Here is a 16,007-nt window from a genome sequence, read left to right as displayed (position 1 = left end):
ATTCATTAATTATTTCTTGGTTCACTTCATACCTTTCGGATAGACGCCAGTTCATATGCTTGGGTAATTGTAAATCCAATTTAGCTCCGGTTGCTCAGGGTGTTCCTCAGGGCTCGGTGCTAGGACCACTGCTCTTTACCATTTATATTCTGCCACTCAGTGAGTTATGACAGTATGGATTAAAATTCCATCTGTATGCTGATGACACTCTGCTTTATCTCAGCTTTAAACCGCATGCCCCTTAAACCGCATGTGGGTGTGTTCACTGACCTGCAGTCTCAGGAGGCAGACGTCAGCTAAGGGAGCCCCGCGATTGACGAGAGCCCCGTGGACCTGCAGCTCACTGTCCCTCAAGCGCTGGTCCAGCTGGGCGAGCTGCTGCTTCTGCCTGAGACGTATAGCACCAACACACACAGACTGATGAGCCCTCGACGCCACATCGCTGCAGCTCTGGCAGTGGTTCGGCCACTACAGGAACGTTCCTGCCGTCTACTGCGCTACCTCTGGATGATGAGTTCCTTCTCCTTCAGGAGGCCCTCGTTGGCCTTCACCAGCCCCTCCCACTGGCTGCACTCCTGTAGAGGGGGCGGGTACAAGGAGGGGAGGTACTGCCCACTGCCGCCGCCCAATAGCTGCACACGGAGGACACAGTTAGGAACCCCAGTAGTGCTAATAACAAATCCAGATCTCTCACGGATGAGGTAATATTGATCAGTACTGGAAGTGTTCATTTACTCCTGTCAGCATTAGCATTCTGGGGTGAAGTACTGCCTTCAATTTAACTGCTTTAAAGTGAGAGACACCGTATTACATTCTGAGCTGTTCTATGATGTAATTTAACCCAGTGGAAAGAAATGGTTACATCCTTCCCACTCGCTTTCTAAGAGATCCCTGTGTAAATCACATACCTGGTTAAGCAGGACACACCTGTGTGGCATTTGTGTGTGTGTGTGGCATTTGTGTGTGTGTGTGTGCGTGTGCATGCGGGGAGAGCGCTCACCTGTATCTGATCCAGCTGCAGACGGAGGTTCTCCACCTTCTGGTTGTGCTGCTGCCAGCTGGCCAGCTCCACCCCCCGTCCCTGGAGTGGAGGCTCACAGCCGAGACCAGTGCAGGCCCTGGTGGGGGCCCCGGGCCCTGGGTGGAGGCCCCTGTGACCGTAGCAGTCTGAGGAGGGCAGCCCTGCCCTGGCCTCAGGCAGCACCTTGTACGCGTGTGTGAGGGTGGGGGGGTACGGCTCGGCCCGCCGCTCACACGCCTCCCCGAGGCCGCTCATGTGCAGCTGCATCCGCACGTCTGGGCCGAGGCCCCCCAGCATGGCGGACTGGTTCATGGTGGGCTCGACGGCAGGCATCTCAAACCGCTGCGCGTCGTCCAACCGAGTCTGATCCGCCCCCGGGAAGAGGGAGTGGTCTAGGCCGTTGACCAGACTGCGGTAACGGCTGAGACAGTCTTGCTTGGCTCCGCCCCCTTCCATCGCCGGCCCACCTTCCACCTCCAGGTTCGGAGAGGAGGCGGACTTGGACAGCGAGGATTTGGAGCTGGAAGAGCTGGAGTGGGTGGAGTAAGCCTGTCCGTCATCGGTGGCTCGTGGGCGGAGCTTAGCGGCTGGGCTTCCTGTTGTGGAGGGCATGACGTGGGCGGTGGGGATGGGGATCTGGCTGCGGATTGGCTGGAAGGACGAACTGCCCCTGCAGCTGAACACCTCTAACACAGAGAGACAAGCAGAAGGTCCACACATTTACACGCCATTTACACGCCATTTACACGCCACTCATTTAACACATTTACTTGGTATAATGTTACATTTACATTTGTCTGCGGCCTCTTTGTGTCATTCTAATCACACAGACCTTAGAACATCTTACAGGACTCATCCAGCCCTCTGACTAACTTTATTTACTGAAGTAAAATGTAAAGCTGTGTGCCTAGTTTGTGGAGAACAGTAGCCTGTGTTTAAGGATCACAGTTTGAATCACAAATCGAAAAGAGTAAAATTACCGAATCGGGGTAATCGGATTGCAGTCATGAGCAACTATTTATATTTGTAATATCCCACAAAATTGCAACAAAAAGTAAGACACAGTCAGGGAGTTTGTCAAAGAATGTTTAGACTTTGCAGCACTAATTTATCCTGAGGAGAAGGAAGCATTTGCATATTAGTTTGGCCGTCTAGAACCACTCTAGTTTCTCATATGGCCCCTGGGGGAAATTAATTGCCCACCTCTGCCTTAGAACATTATATTATATTAAAGCCCAATTCTTCAGACAGCCAGTACAGCATGAAATGAAACTACAGATCCGCAGCTGCAGTGTCTGTCTGCCTGATCATCAGCCTCACGCCCTTCATCAGCAGGGACAGGACAGCGGGGGCAAACTGCTCAATCTTCCCACCCTCCCAGAGACGGAGGCACCGCCCACTACGTCAGCCCAGTCCCCCCCCCCCCCCCCCCCTCCCACACACACACACACACACAGAGCTGGCACGTCTGGAACCCCGAAATACAGGCAAACACACCAAGACTAACAGGGTGCTGTCTGCCATCAGGAGTAACTGTTAGGTTGGCCAACGGTGTAAAGAAAACAGAAAATCTTAATGAGCTACAAAGGAAGACTCTTCATTAGAACTTCAGAACACGTCGACATTCAATACGAACCTTACGAAACTCAAGAGATACAAGTGCAACATGCACAAATCACGTCCGTCACTGCAGCACTGCGTAGCTCAACTGTGCCTTGCAGTGCATTAAAACATGAACCCTTGATGTAAACATAGTTAAAGGCACTTTAACTGCACTGTAGTGTCTGAGATTAGTTCATGCATGATGATGATGATGCATGCACGCGCGCACACACACACACACACACACACACACACACACACACACACACACACACACACACACACACACACACACACACACACACACACACACTCTCTCTTCAGGGCTCCTTCACATATTGCAGCCTCCATCATTATCACAAAATCCAGTATAACAGTTATGATTAACAACCAATATATCGTAACTCTAGATGCAAGTTTTAAAACATCTTTTGAAGTTTGGCAAATATTCATGTCACCAAGCTTACCAAAGACATGATGAACACACACATATTCCAAACCTGTAAGTCATGGAATTCACAAAACTGACCTTATATTGACCAGCACAAACACGCAGACACAACACGTCCATCCCCAGCCCTGTGGGGCGCTGCACACTTCACACTCAGTCTAATTCTGTCCCACTGCATTTCAAGCCTTTGTTCACCGATGTCAGATCAACCCTGTCCTTCAAAGCACAACTGTCAAGCCCAGACAAGGTAAGACTGTAATGTTAGAGCAGAGTTAGGCTACTTTTGCCTAAGGTTCTATTAATGTGCACACGCAGAAAGGTTAGAGGTATTTATAGAGTAGTTTCATATTTCAGCAAGATGTGCCACATCTCTCTCTCCTATTTAGACACACTTCCTAGTACCTTCTCATCATAAACATGCCACCTTTCCTAATAACATTAAAAGACCTAAACAATGTCCCTTAACTTCCACATAAAGACCGTAACTGAACACCTCATGTAGAGGAGATCAGTCCTGCGTGTTCTCACCCTCAGGGATCATTTTGAAATACTCCATCAGTTCTAGCGTGTGCTCTATACATGTTTAAACAATGCTCTGAAGGAAGGCGGATTCTTGAGTTATGACTTGCACAATAAAAATCAGACAAGTCTCATTGTATTTTATGGTGTCCTGTGCATCAGTGGAGTTGCTCAACAGAAGTAGAGGTGAGGTAGAAGTGTTTACAATGAAGATTGAGCATGTAACTCGCTTCACGAAAGCAAAACACAAAGTTATTATGACCTTGCATGAACCCATGCAAGGCATTTTTGGCAAGATACAATAACTTGCCAGATATAATAAAATTTATATCACAATATATTTATTAATTTCGGTCAATGTGATAACATTCCCATATCGATATGAACACTATAAAATTCTCAGAATGACTGCTTTATTATCGCTCGTTTGTATGTTTTGTGTGCGGTCAGCAGTGCACATTTTGCAGCTAGCACATGTCACGTTGGAGTCAAACCAAAGCACAGGCTGCTGTATCTGAGCACAGGCTGTGTGCACGTGGTTAACGTCATCAGTCACTGAATGAACCAACGGCAGCGCCCTGTTATGAACATTGTAATGTTGTAAATAGCGTTTATCGACATTTTCTACCGCGATACATATTGATATTGAGCTATTGTTTGTGTTAACCAGACTTATGGGTCAGACTGGATGGAGAAGAGGTGCCTCACACCTTCACATCTGCCGTTCAGCTTGGGGCTCTTTATCGAAATACTGCTGCTGGGCTTAGAACATACTACACACCTCCAGTTCCCCAAGGAGCTCTGTGAGCATAATGACCTCATCTCTATATAAAACTACCATGAGCTACAGACAAAAAACAGCCAACAGAATGTTACTGTTGTTACTGTCCCTTGCACACAGAGAAGCTACTCTGTCACGTCCCCTCATTGAAACATGCAGTGGAGTAGCCAGAGTGAAGGGTTCAGTCCCCACTAGACACCAAAATCAGACCAGGTCTCACAGCACCGTACGTGACAGGCACCAGATCTCCAGCCAAGGCTCCATGTTGGCACTGACAGATGCCAGGCAGAACCCCCCTCACCTTCTGCGCCGTCAGAGGCCGTAGCGCTCGTGCCTGCCTCCACACCATCAGCTTTGCTAGGTCGCCAGCCAAACCGACTCTGGAACTTCTCTGAAAGAGTCGGCGTCTGGAACTCCATGTCTGCGTCCAAGCATACAAACAGTAAAAGCGTCTGACGTTAACTGGTCATGGCTGATCGGCTGATTTACTCCTGCATTGCTGTGAATTTTTACCTGTTGGTCTGGAGCTTTGATGTTTCAATGATGTCATTCCAAATTCACCTGTAAACTCAATTAAATGGGTCACTTTAGATACAGACGCTTAACACAAAGTCACAATGCATCTAACCATCTCATTTTTAAGCAAATCCTGAGATAATGTAGTCGCTGTACTGATTTAAACCCAACTAGACAGCTAGCTATGATGTGAGATCAGCATTTGTTATATAATTACAGTTAAATTACAGATAAAACAAGGCAACGTGTATGGGCTGGTTAAGTTAGGTTCTGAACATATTAAACTAGTCAAATGGTTCATATCGTGATTAATTAAGCGTGTTTATAAAGTTTCCCCCATATAAACTGATGTGAGGTTGATGTTCCACACACACTCAGGTGAGTTACCTCACTTACAGCGCGGCTAACACAGCTAGCACGCTAGCACACAACAGTAATAGTTACAAGAATAACGTGATACCAACACAAAACACACATAACCTGAACAACACACCTGTACATCACAGGATGAGCTGCTGTTGGCGGTGTGAAACAGTTAAACGTGTCCACCTGTGTCCACCTGCTGCTTCTCAAACCGCCGTTATGTGTTGAAAACAACGTGAACGCGCTCGCGCTCTTCTTCGCCGCTGCGCGCGCGTGTCGCTGTGAAGGGCGCAGCGCCCCCTGTCGGCCAAAAACACCACGACACACCAGGAGCGGTGTGAATGTGAAGATACTGGTGCAGTAAATATATGATACACAAGCGGCGAATGACTTTTTTGTGGAAACGTCACACAAACGTAACACTCTCAGTAATACTCTGAGAAATACTCTCAGTAATACTCCCGGTCCTGATCGAGATATCTCCGCGGTCGTGGTCATGGTCGTGGCGCCGTCTGCGGTTTGACCGGCAGTGGGCGCCGTGCGGGCCGCTCGTCTCGCCGCTCCGTCGCGGCGTGAAGCGGAAGCGGCGAAGAAGAAGCTCGTCGGTGAACGCGAGTAACGGTGTCTGATCGATCCGCGATGTTTTAGTTCGGTGATCGATCATCATAATCAAACACCCCCCCGCGGTGACATGGCGCGGAGCTGGCGGGAGACGGCCTCACAGCAGGCGGAGGAGGTGGCGGGCTGGCTGGGGGAGCTGCTGTCCGGGCTCGGGGTGGACGTGGGCGCGTGGCCGCCCTGGGTCGGCCTCTCCTGGGTCGGCCTGGTTCTGCTGCTCCTGCTCGGCCTCTCCGCCCGGCGCGGCGGGCCCAGGCGGGTCTCCACCCCGGAGAACGTCCCCGACACCATCGCCCCGGACCCGGTGAAGGTGGAGACACCCGACGAGCCGAAGAAGAGGAACAGGAGGAAGGCTGGAGAGAAGGTGTGGTGGTTCCGCCCAGGACACACAGCTCACCTGCTGCTGCTGCTGCTGCTTTTATTTACACGTCCACATCTGTGTGTTCACAGCTGTGTTCGTATTTAACTCTCCACCTTTTAAACTAATAATTAGTTTTTGTTGAAATATCTCCACCTGAAGAGGCTTGCCAGAGTGATCTCCTTGTTGTTGTGTTTCTCTGAACAGTGGTGCTTTATTGACTGTGTTTGAGCTCTGGGTTGTTGTTGATGTTGTTGTTTACAGAAGCCTCAGCGAAATGGTCTTGCAGTTGAGCCACAAGCAGAAGTGAGTTCGGCGGTACCTGCGGGCCCGGAGCCGCCAGACGTTAAGACCGAGAAGGTAGTTCAGCCCAGCCCGGCCCGACAGCGCCCGGCCCCACGTCGTTATCTGTCTGTCTAATAAAAGATGAAATATTATACTCCTGAGGTGCAGGGAATAATACATGAAATTAAAATTGATAATAATTTAGGAAACAAACAAGCAAAATATAACTGATAATTAGGGTATTCTACCAGAGTTCACAGAAGCAACTTATTGTTTGTTCTTAGGCCAAAAAGAATAAGAAAAAGGCCAAAGTCCCAGCAAAAGAGACAAAGTCCTCCAGACCTACAGAGCGCAAGGAACCAGATGAAGGTATGTTTGTTGCTAGGGCAACCAGCACAACCATTACGAGTGACATCTCACCCCTATATCTGACAGCATAGGTAAATACTGTACAATTCACAGCCTGTTCATTAGGAATAACTTCATTGTATTTATTATATTGTCTCTGTGGCATTTTGAGGTCACAAGTTTGGACCTTTATCAAGTCTAGTTCATTAATAAATTACCACCTAATAATGTGTAAAGATGTTGCCTTCTGTGTGCCCATATGCATAATTTGTGGCCATTGTGTCCTGTGTATTCATGCAAGATTCTTTATTCAGTTCAACTATGGTCTTATAATTGTGAATTCATAGTTTGTCCCTGCAGAATAGCACAGCAGTCTTAACAAGGCTGAATCACATGTGTTGGGGGTTCTCCATCGGTGGAATCATTGTATAGATTCTCTGCATTTCGTCAGTTCTTTACCAGATATCTAATAAAAAGCTACAGCCACCATTTCACTATTTTAGCTGCTAGCTGTCATATCAGACAATGGCCAGTTTAGTAGGTTTGTTTATTGGCCAAAAACTTAGAAATTGATCTCTGCTTTTCTCTCCGCTTTTTCTGTTAACTTGTGCTGTGCTAATTGATCAACATTCCTCTTGACTTTATTCATTCTGGAGGGGGTTAGGTGGGCGTGGCTGAGTGCAGGCCTCTGTTTATCACTGGAGGGGGTGGGGTGGTTTCTGACCACAAGACCAGATACTGTTTGAGTGGTTGGACCATTCTCACATTAACATTGGCATGGTAGAGGCACAGTTGTGGGTGTTGCCCTGGTACACGTCTGTTGAGCGAGATCTTCCAGTAGCAGACCTGTTGTCAGAGACTGACCACTATTGACGAGCTAGTGGATTAAGACAAATAGTACATAGGAACAAATGGGCATTGTTTCCAGCTGTATGGCTAGACGGTGTATCTACAGAGAAGGTGTTTCTGGTAATGTGGCTAGTGGGTGCTCATTGTTCATAAGATTACAGATCTCTTATGGTCATTACATGTGGAATGATAGTAGGGTAAATATAGTGTGCTTGTGTAGTTGTCTTGGCAGCGGGTGTCATGGATACCACTCAATACGGGTCATGGTAAGATGGAGTGTGACAGTAATTGCGGTTGTGTCTGGGTTTTTGTTTTTCCTCAGCCGGTAACTGGGAGACTAAAGTCAGTAACCGTGAGAAACGTCAGCGGCGGAAGGATAAAGGCGCGTGTGATGGATCGGCCAGCCCCGGAGGACTGGAGCCTGTCACCATGGTTCCCGCTGCCGAGCAACCCGTAATGGGTGCAGAGGAAGCAAAAACCACCCCGTCAAACAGCAGCGCTAAAGGCAGCAGCAGCAGTGATGTGGTGATCCCTGCAGGGCAGGGGAGAGGTCAGCTCGGCCCCGGGACACAGACACATGCCTCACCGACCGGCCATGTCAGCTGGCCGTTTGTTGGCTTTAAAAATTGCTATTGATATTCGGCTTTACAAACATTTTTTTCAGGTTCACTGGTAATATATCAGACATGTGTAAAGGAATATACAACTCTGGTATCTAGGAGACGAATGTGTAGTTGGAAAAAGATTTCAGAGCTTTCTTGTGCCAACAAAGTAAAACAAAAAAGGGGCCCTGATATTGTACCATTGGCCAATTTCTCTTTAAGAGCAATATGTTAATTGTTCCATAGGTAAAAAGTAAAATATCATCAGGTGTGTAGACCTTTCTGTATTTCTGTGAACAGGATGACGTGGTGACCTGCATTATGTCATTATGCCACGGTTTGAGTGTACATACTGCACAGAAGAAACAACCCCCTACCCCCCCCCTCTAACCTTCCTCTCCATGTCTCTTCATCAGTCTTCACAGACTGTGCTACTGCTGAAGTTCCCCGTGCTGTCCTACCACAAGGTAAATGTGGTCTGGGTCTGGCCCGCTGTGTTAGTGATGCGGAGTGCCGTTCTGCCCCGAGGGGGGGTGGTTGGAGCTGGAGACCCCGGATACTAACGGTGTCTGTCCCGCCCCACAGTGTCTCCTGGTTGGGAGGCGGTGCTGCCCGTCAACGGCTCCAGCTGGAGGGATGTGGGCGTGTCCCTCCCTCCCACGGCCGGCGTGCGAGCCAACACCTGGACCAACATGACCCCGCCCTGCGAGCGCCAGGAGTCCGAGCCCGCCGTTTGGCCCCAGGAGATGGAAGGTGAGCACGGCGCATGTTGGCATCAGTGCTGGTGTCTTGTGTTTCAGCTCACTGAAGCTTTTTGAACGTGATACAGCTTATTCTGTCTTCTGTAAAATGGAACAGGGGTTTTTACACTTTACTATATTGCTTCAATCATAATAGGTTAACTTAATATCCAATATATTCAAAGAAACAAGTCTAAGAAATGAGTGTTTGTTCTAAAAGGGTCATGGACAATTGTGGATGGATCTCATATTCCTGTCTCCTTTCCAGAACTGAGTGCAGGTAAATAAAAACACACACCAGTTACTAAGTGTATAAGTGTCCAGTTGGTTGGACAGTTTTATACATTGACAGCAGCACCATGCCACATACTCTGGTCTTCATAAAACCACAAACTTGGAAAATGCAGTGTCTCTCTTTTACTGTGTGTGTGCGTGCGTGCGTGCGTGCGTGCGTACGTGTGTGTGTGCGTGCGCGCGCGCGCGTGTGTGTGTGTGTGTGCGTGCGTGCGCGTGCGTGCGCGTGTGTGTGTGTGTGCATGCGTGTGTGCATGTGTGTGTGTGCGTGTGTGCGTGCGTGTGTGTGTGTGCGTGCGTGCGTATGCGTGCGTGCGTGCACGTGTGTGTGTGTGCATGCGTGTGCATGCGTGTGTGTGTGCGTGTGCGTGCGTGTGTGCGTGCGTGTGTGCGTGCGTTTGTGCGTGCGTTTGTGCGTGCGTTTGTGCGTGCGTGCGTGTGTGTGTGCGTGCGTATGCGTGCGTGCGTGCGTATGCGTGCGTGTGTGTGTGTGCATGCATGCGTGTGTGCATGCGTGTGTGCATGCGTGTGTGCATGCGTGTGTGCATGCGTGTGTGCGTGCGTGTGTGTGCGTGCGTGCGTGTGTGTGTGTGTGTGTGTGCATGTGCGTGTGTGTGTGCATGTGCGTGTGTGTGCGTGCGTGTGTGTGTGCGTGCGTGCGTGCGTGTGTGTGTGTGTGTGTGCGTGCGTGGTACGTGCAGCTGTTGAAGCCCAGACAGTTCCCAGCCTATCGTGGATCTGCCCGTCTGCACTAGATGATGAGTGGTCTGGCCTGAGTGAGTGTTTCTCACATACTAGTTTCACACTTAAAGCTCTTATCATTGTTGTTTTTGTACCTTCATTGTGCTTCTTGATCTTCAATAGATGTCAGAGGGGAAAAGTCTCTAATGTTAATCAACAACTTAACATTTAATCACTGTACAGCTTAAACAGCTGTATTATTCAATACAATTTGTACTAACCAATCAGGAAATGTCTCTAAAATGATCTACAATGTCAGAAAATGTCTCCTATAGTATAAGTAAAAAAGAGTAGTCTATGGAGAGACACATAGATGTCAAGTGGGTTAAACGTGGGTGGTTTACATCAGATTTAAGCATCAAGTTTAAATTTATACTTTTATAGATACATACATACTTTAATATTGTTGTAATAAGAGTATGTATGTAGAGAAAGCTGAGATGTTGTACATGTGCATGTTTGCGTCTCATGGGCACACGTTGCTGTGCGCTGTAGACAGTGGCTCAGCGGACACTGCATCGGACTGGAGCGCTCCACGTGAAGAGTGGGGAAACTACGAGGCACGGCCACCAGAGGGCGCTGTGGCCCCAGAGGCGCCAACATTAGCAGAGGTGCAGGTCAGTTATGCCAGGTTCACACTACTCGGTCAGGTTTTTGTGCCGTTTGCACTACACGACTGGTTGTGCTGTCATCGCAAGTAAGGCTGTGTTCGAAATAGTTTACTACATACTACTGGCATACTGATCGAGCCCCAAATCAGTATGCCGTATGCAGTATGTGACCAAAATGAAAATTTCCAGTACGCGAAACATACCCGGATGACCTACTACTTCCGCAAAATATTCCAGTACGCGAACAGAGCTATCTTTGTGGTGTACTGCATCCCATCATGCAACGCTACGTTCACGTGACCCCGTAGTATGCTTTGCTTTTGTCGCATACTGGAAACTGTACTGCATACTACTACGAGGACCAGTATGCAGTATCCAGTATATACTGAGTCCAGTATGCAGTATCCAGTATGTAGTAGTTTATTTCGAACACAGCCTTTCAGTTGTTGTGGCTTTCACACTACATGACTGATCGGCGACGCGGGCTCACGAATTACACGACTGGGGAATCGCCGATCGCTGAGACCTTCCCCTCAGGCGAGGTGTCCCGCCCCCTCAATGTAAAAAATAAGACCCATTTATTTTACAAAAATCGCTACATGGTGCCCCCTCGGCCGCTCGACAATCGTTACACGCACCCCCCCCCCCCCCCCCCCCCCCCAGCTCAACAACTTGCGTCCCCACCCGCTAAACAACTTACGTTCGCCCCCCCCCCCCGAAATTTTCTGACGCCCTCTCACTATATATGTTCTGGCGCCGGCCCTGTTCACAATGTTCTTTTTAAAAAATTATACTTTGTTGCCTTATTTTACAGAATGTTCACAAAGGACCTAAACCTTCATATGTGATGCTCTTCTAAGCATTTACACCTTTTCACCCACCAGTAAAACTTGGTACACTCTGTGTTTCTGTTCTGAGACCTGTAGTTTTCGGCCCTCTCTGTTATTATGACTAGGTTTCAGTACAGTGTCTGACGCTCGAACAGTACTATAGTGTACTGACTCACGCTCGCTTTTATGGTCTCTGTGAGGTTTGTGTCCGAGCCCAACCCAAACTTCTCCCGTAAGTTTGGTATATTCTACTGGTCCCTACACATTCAGTTTTCATTCTCTCTTCCAGTATGCTCTGCCCTCACATGAGGAGCTGATGAAAGCAAACACGAAAATCTCTCTGAGCGTTAGACCATGTCAGGTTTGTCACGCTGGCTTTAACCTGAGTGCTTCAGGAAGTCCAGCTGGAATGTTTTTGTGAAGAGTGTCAGAAATGCCACTTCCGAACCAACGGACACATGACACTGAAACATCACACTGGATCATACAATTAGTGAGGCACGTTGTGTCTTCTGGAAAACCGTATAATTGTGTTTAATGTGGTGCTTTACAGGAATCTGACACTGAAAAGGAAACGACTGCTCCTGGCAGCAGCAAAGCCAAGAAGAAGAAAAAGAAGAAGAAAAGACCAGAAGAGGCTCCACCTGACTCTCAGGTGAGGGTGGAGACCACACTCTAATTTAGGTATTTTCAAAATGGAGTTGACTCTCACTGCGCGTTTCTTCACACGCTAGGTGGAAGGAGAGGTGGGTGTGGCAAAAGACCACAACACTGCAGGGAATGTTTTGCCTAAAACGGTCAAGGTAAGAACATTCAAAGTGTTCCTCGTAAGAGCTCCTAGGATGAAATAAGCTTGGCATCTAACCATCACCTCAAGAAGGTCACCTCAGGAAAAAAGAATGCATAGATAAACTAGGGATTTAAAAGGAAAATATAATAAAATTTGAAACAAATTATTTAAATAGCACAAATTCAAATTGGTGTCAAGTTGAAGGGTCTAAAGAAAAAACATGTTGTAAACGAGTTCAAAGTGTTCGGCCCTTTCGCTAATAATGAGGTGAAGTGTGTGCCTGTCTTTGGGCATATGGGCGTTTCACCAGCTGAGACAAACCAAAGACCTCAAACAGCAAAATGGTTATTTTGTCCTTGGGATTATTTATGTGGATGTTGGTCACCTGTCATGAGAAAATGGGCAAAATAATCGAGCAATTCTATACATTTGTAGAACATCTGTAGAGTCGTGTTGACGTGAGGAGAGTCGTGTTGACGTGAGGAGAGTCGTGTTGACGTGAGGAGAGTCGTGTTGACGTGAGGAGAGTCGTGTTGACGTGAGGAGAGTCGTGTTGACGTGAGGAGAGTCGTGTTGGCGTGAGGAGAGTCGTGTTGACGTGAGGAGAGTCGTGTTGGCGTGAGGAGAGTCGTGTTGACGTGAGGAGCTGGTAAATGGTCTGTACGGAGGAGAGGACATCACTAACTGTCCTAAAAAGAATTGTTCAACCACGTGTTTGTTGGCTCTGAATTTGGGGTGTTTACTTGCATTATCAGAATAAGGATGCAACTAAAAATGTCTAGATGCAGGCTACAAAACCCGTATGAAGCCTGCACTAACCCAGCTTGTGTTTTTCATTTTGTTGTTCAAACAAGAAGGTGTTTAATGTAATAACAAGCTGAAGGTGAAACGTTTCAGACCTATTCAGAGTCCTGAACGCGTGCTGTGTGACTCCATGGAAACGGCCAGTTTAGCCTGAGCACAGGAGCGGAGCTGGTGCGTTCGGTTTAATGGGTGAAAGTTGTTCGTGTGTAACTTGTTCCTCAAATGGAAATGTAAGACATGGTTTTGCAAATATGGATTTCTGAGGCTTTTTCTGCATAGGTGGCTGTGGGTGAAGCTCTGTGTGCGGAGAGCACAGTACATGAGAACATCCACACTGCTCTACTGTCTAAGCAAGTTTCTGAATTATTTGTTTGTTTGGGATGAATGTTGAGCTGTTCCCTTCAGCCCAGATTAGTTCTTCTGACGTACTAATGTGTGATATGACTTGCCACGTCTAATCAGAGCAGAAATGTGAGCTACAGGAACTGGAGCTGAGCTTGTTTTTTAAACTTTCATGATTGTTGTTATTACTACATCAGGGATCCTAATATCAATAAATGCCCATTGTTTTGCTGTTATCGGCCAGGTTTATCGAGCAGGCTGTACACAGTTTCCTGAGGAGACGAAGGCCGTGGACAGTGCTGTCGACATAGTGAGGGAAGGCGTGGTTTCGGAGGGGGCGTGGCCTGGCCTTTCTTGGTCGAGACCTCGCTTGACTGATTGTGCAGTCGCTCGCGTCAGATCCGTCTCCTCTGATAAGAGGCTGAGGCGCTGATTACAGATGATACGTGGTGCTGGTGTCTCCAGACATCGGGGAGTGTCAGCATCGCTTGTGTCGTGTCTGTGGAGGCCGATGGCGGTACGCACGCTGTGACGTCTTTCTGCTCGCTGTCCACCAAGCGCCAGGGGGCGCTGCGTATTTTGGCTGCGGGTCTCGTCGTGTGTGCCGCCCGCCACCGTGACGGGGCTGGACACGAGGTGGTCGTCCAGGGACTCGGCCGGCCTCGCCGTAACGTTGGTCGTTTTGTGCACAGGAAACAGAAGTGGTGAAATGACAAAACAAAAAGTAAACCTAATGGCCACATAAACGGAACTGCTCTCCACGTGCTCACCATGCGTTTAAAGTCCCCAGAAGAAATGAAACTTTTCTAGTTTAGTCCTCGTCATCCACAGGTCTTGTTGAGCCATGATAAAATATAGAACACACTGCTTCCTTGCGCTGGAAGTGTCCACTAATAAACACTTGGATATTTAAGCTTCCAAATATATCAAATGGTTCTGAAGTCAGTTTAGCACCAGGAAAGCAGTAAAACGTGTATCCCTGTTGTACTGTGTGTGTTTAAAAAAGCTCTCTCTCCCTCTTCTTGTTCTGTGCGGTTGGAGAAGCAGCTCAGCAGACGCAGGAGTTGCGGCGGTACGGCCGACGTGTTTCCGGCGGTGCTGTCTGTCCGTTCTGCTCACTCACCCCGTGTGTCTCCTCCCTGCGTGTGTTCTTGTGTGCAGGAGGAGAGTCAGACGTCCAGAGCTGCCCCGGGGTCTGCTCCTCCCAGGGCTCCCACCAGGAGCGCTGTTGCACCTGCACAAAGTAAGGCCCCCCCCAGTATACAGCCACCTTTTTCTTCTGTAGCTTTAGTCGTCTTTAGGCTTTACTCCAGGTGTTGTCTAAAGCCACTATGTAGTGCACTGGAGATGGTGCAGAAATGTCACACACACTCATGTTGGCTTCATGGTCACTGGCTGATTTATTTATCTACATCTAGGAAAACCAGAGGACAGCTGGGAATCTCCTAAACAGGTCAAAAAGAAGGCAAGAAGAGAAACATGAGTGTTGAGGTCTGTCTGTGTGTGTGTGTGTGTGTGTGTGTGTCCTGAAAAGCTGTAATTGCTGAAATGTTGATATGCAAACATTTGGTTGTACTGAATTTCTTAATTATTGACTGAATGTTTATTTTTTATTCTGGAATCAGCCATTGCCAGTATTGATTAGGGTCCGACAGTAGCTGATCCATCTGGCTGCATTCAGATAATGCATTATGTAACATATCAGAAGGACCTATGACTGGAAAATAAAACCTTGTTGTAGGTCCGACACCCAGTTGACACCCGTTGATCTATGTTAATTTATAATTCTATAGTGAGATTTTAAATGCATTGAAGTTTCTGAGCCCAACCAAGGGGATGATGGGAACACTTCATACTGGACTTCCTGAAGCGCGGTGTGATGGGCAGGAACAGCGCCCCCTGCTGGTTCTTTTGTTTGTGCTGTAAAATCGTTTTGTAGATGCCTTTGTTCACTTTACTCAGAAAATAACAAAAAGCCATAAGTGAAAATTAAAATGAGTTTCCTATATAAAGTTATATAGGAATAAATAGTCTGTTGAGCAGTATACATTCAGTTTGAAAGTTTCAATTATCCTTCTGGAAAGCAATTAATCCAATTAACTTAAACTTTTTGCATGTGTTTTTTTTTTTTTTTTTTATGTGACCGTGCTGAGTGTTTATGCACAGATTGTAGATCGTATTAGTCATTACAGCTCAGGAGCTATAGATGCAAAGTGTTAAAAAATAATACTAATAAATACCATGCCAATATGATTTAAGAGGCTGGGATGAGGGAAGCAACCCCCCCCCCCTCATGTTGAGTGACCGCTCCAATCACAGTCGTTGTGGTGTTGGCCAACTGCTTGTGAACCACTGTGATGTTAAGACTGTCAGACGTTTAATGCCTTACTGGCACATGTGCAATGCGGAGGCTACAGATGTCTGTATCCGTTGCGTGTGGTTTCCTCCTGTCAGTTATATTGCTCCAGTCTCCTTGAAAAGTCACATTATAAACATGGTTTCTTTACCAGTTTGTTTGCTGCTTGTATTTATTCTGCTAAAC

The 16,007-nt window shown here is 47.6% G+C and overlaps 2 protein-coding genes across 4 annotated transcripts in view; one reads left to right on the top strand and one right to left on the bottom strand.

The window, feature by feature from the left end:
- Positions 1–5,587, bottom strand: part of cep85 (centrosomal protein 85) — a 12,274-nt gene extending 6,687 nt beyond the window's left edge. Inside the window, exons 1-6 of one of the 2 annotated variants that reach the window (XM_077013281.1) lie at positions 5,384–5,587; positions 4,888–4,935; positions 4,676–4,795; positions 1,001–1,707; positions 502–632; positions 271–388 (exon numbers count right to left, since the gene is read on the bottom strand). In XM_077013281.1, coding sequence (XP_076869396.1) covers positions 271–388; positions 502–632; positions 1,001–1,707; positions 4,676–4,795; positions 4,888–4,924 — 1,113 coding nt within the window. In that variant the 5' untranslated portion in view covers positions 4,925–4,935; positions 5,384–5,587. Of the gene's footprint in view, positions 1–270; positions 389–501; positions 633–1,000; positions 1,708–3,152; positions 3,427–4,675; positions 4,796–4,887; positions 4,936–5,383 lie in introns of those variants that run through there. The other variant, XM_077013282.1, reaches the window with a different exon arrangement.
- A 196-nt stretch (positions 5,588–5,783) lies between these two features.
- On the top strand, positions 5,784–15,974 carry mtdhb (metadherin b). Of its 2 annotated transcripts, XM_077013288.1 has the most exons (14): positions 5,784–6,235; positions 6,494–6,589; positions 6,799–6,883; positions 8,034–8,261; positions 8,730–8,780; positions 8,899–9,066; positions 9,274–9,333; positions 10,049–10,123; positions 10,584–10,705; positions 12,083–12,184; positions 12,264–12,332; positions 14,627–14,708; positions 14,884–14,956; positions 15,259–15,974. In XM_077013288.1, exons 1-13 carry the CDS (start codon positions 5,945–5,947, stop codon positions 14,946–14,948), a joined length of 1,494 nt encoding a protein of 497 aa, XP_076869403.1. In that variant the 5' UTR covers positions 5,784–5,944; the 3' UTR covers positions 14,949–14,956; positions 15,259–15,974. The 2 variants fall into 2 exon arrangements, 1 of the variants encoding a protein (XP_076869403.1); XR_013132480.1 differs by lacking the exon at positions 15,259–15,974 and having other exon boundaries at positions 12,755–14,708; positions 14,884–14,950.
- The last annotated feature ends 33 nt before the right edge of the window (positions 15,975–16,007 follow it).

Source organism: Brachyhypopomus gauderio, chromosome 7, assembly GCF_052324685.1.
Source record: "Brachyhypopomus gauderio isolate BG-103 chromosome 7, BGAUD_0.2, whole genome shotgun sequence".
NCBI lineage: Eukaryota > Metazoa > Chordata > Actinopteri > Gymnotiformes > Hypopomidae > Brachyhypopomus > Brachyhypopomus gauderio.
The sequence above is the reverse complement of the archived record's forward strand: the minus strand, read 5'-3'. Positions and strand labels throughout refer to the sequence as shown.

Excerpts from the sequence above, each read along its gene's own strand:
- mtdhb (XM_077013288.1), top strand. The coding sequence starts at position 5,945 with ATGGCGCGGAGCTGGCGGGAGACGGCCTCACAGCAGGCGGAGGAGGTG. Across the intron at positions 8,262-8,729 it reads CCCTGCAGGGCAGGGGAGAG|TCTTCACAGACTGTGCTACT; the intron begins GTCAGCTCGGCC and ends TCTCTTCATCAG. Across the intron at positions 10,706-12,082 it reads CAACATTAGCAGAGGTGCAG|GAATCTGACACTGAAAAGGA; the intron begins GTCAGTTATGCC and ends GGTGCTTTACAG.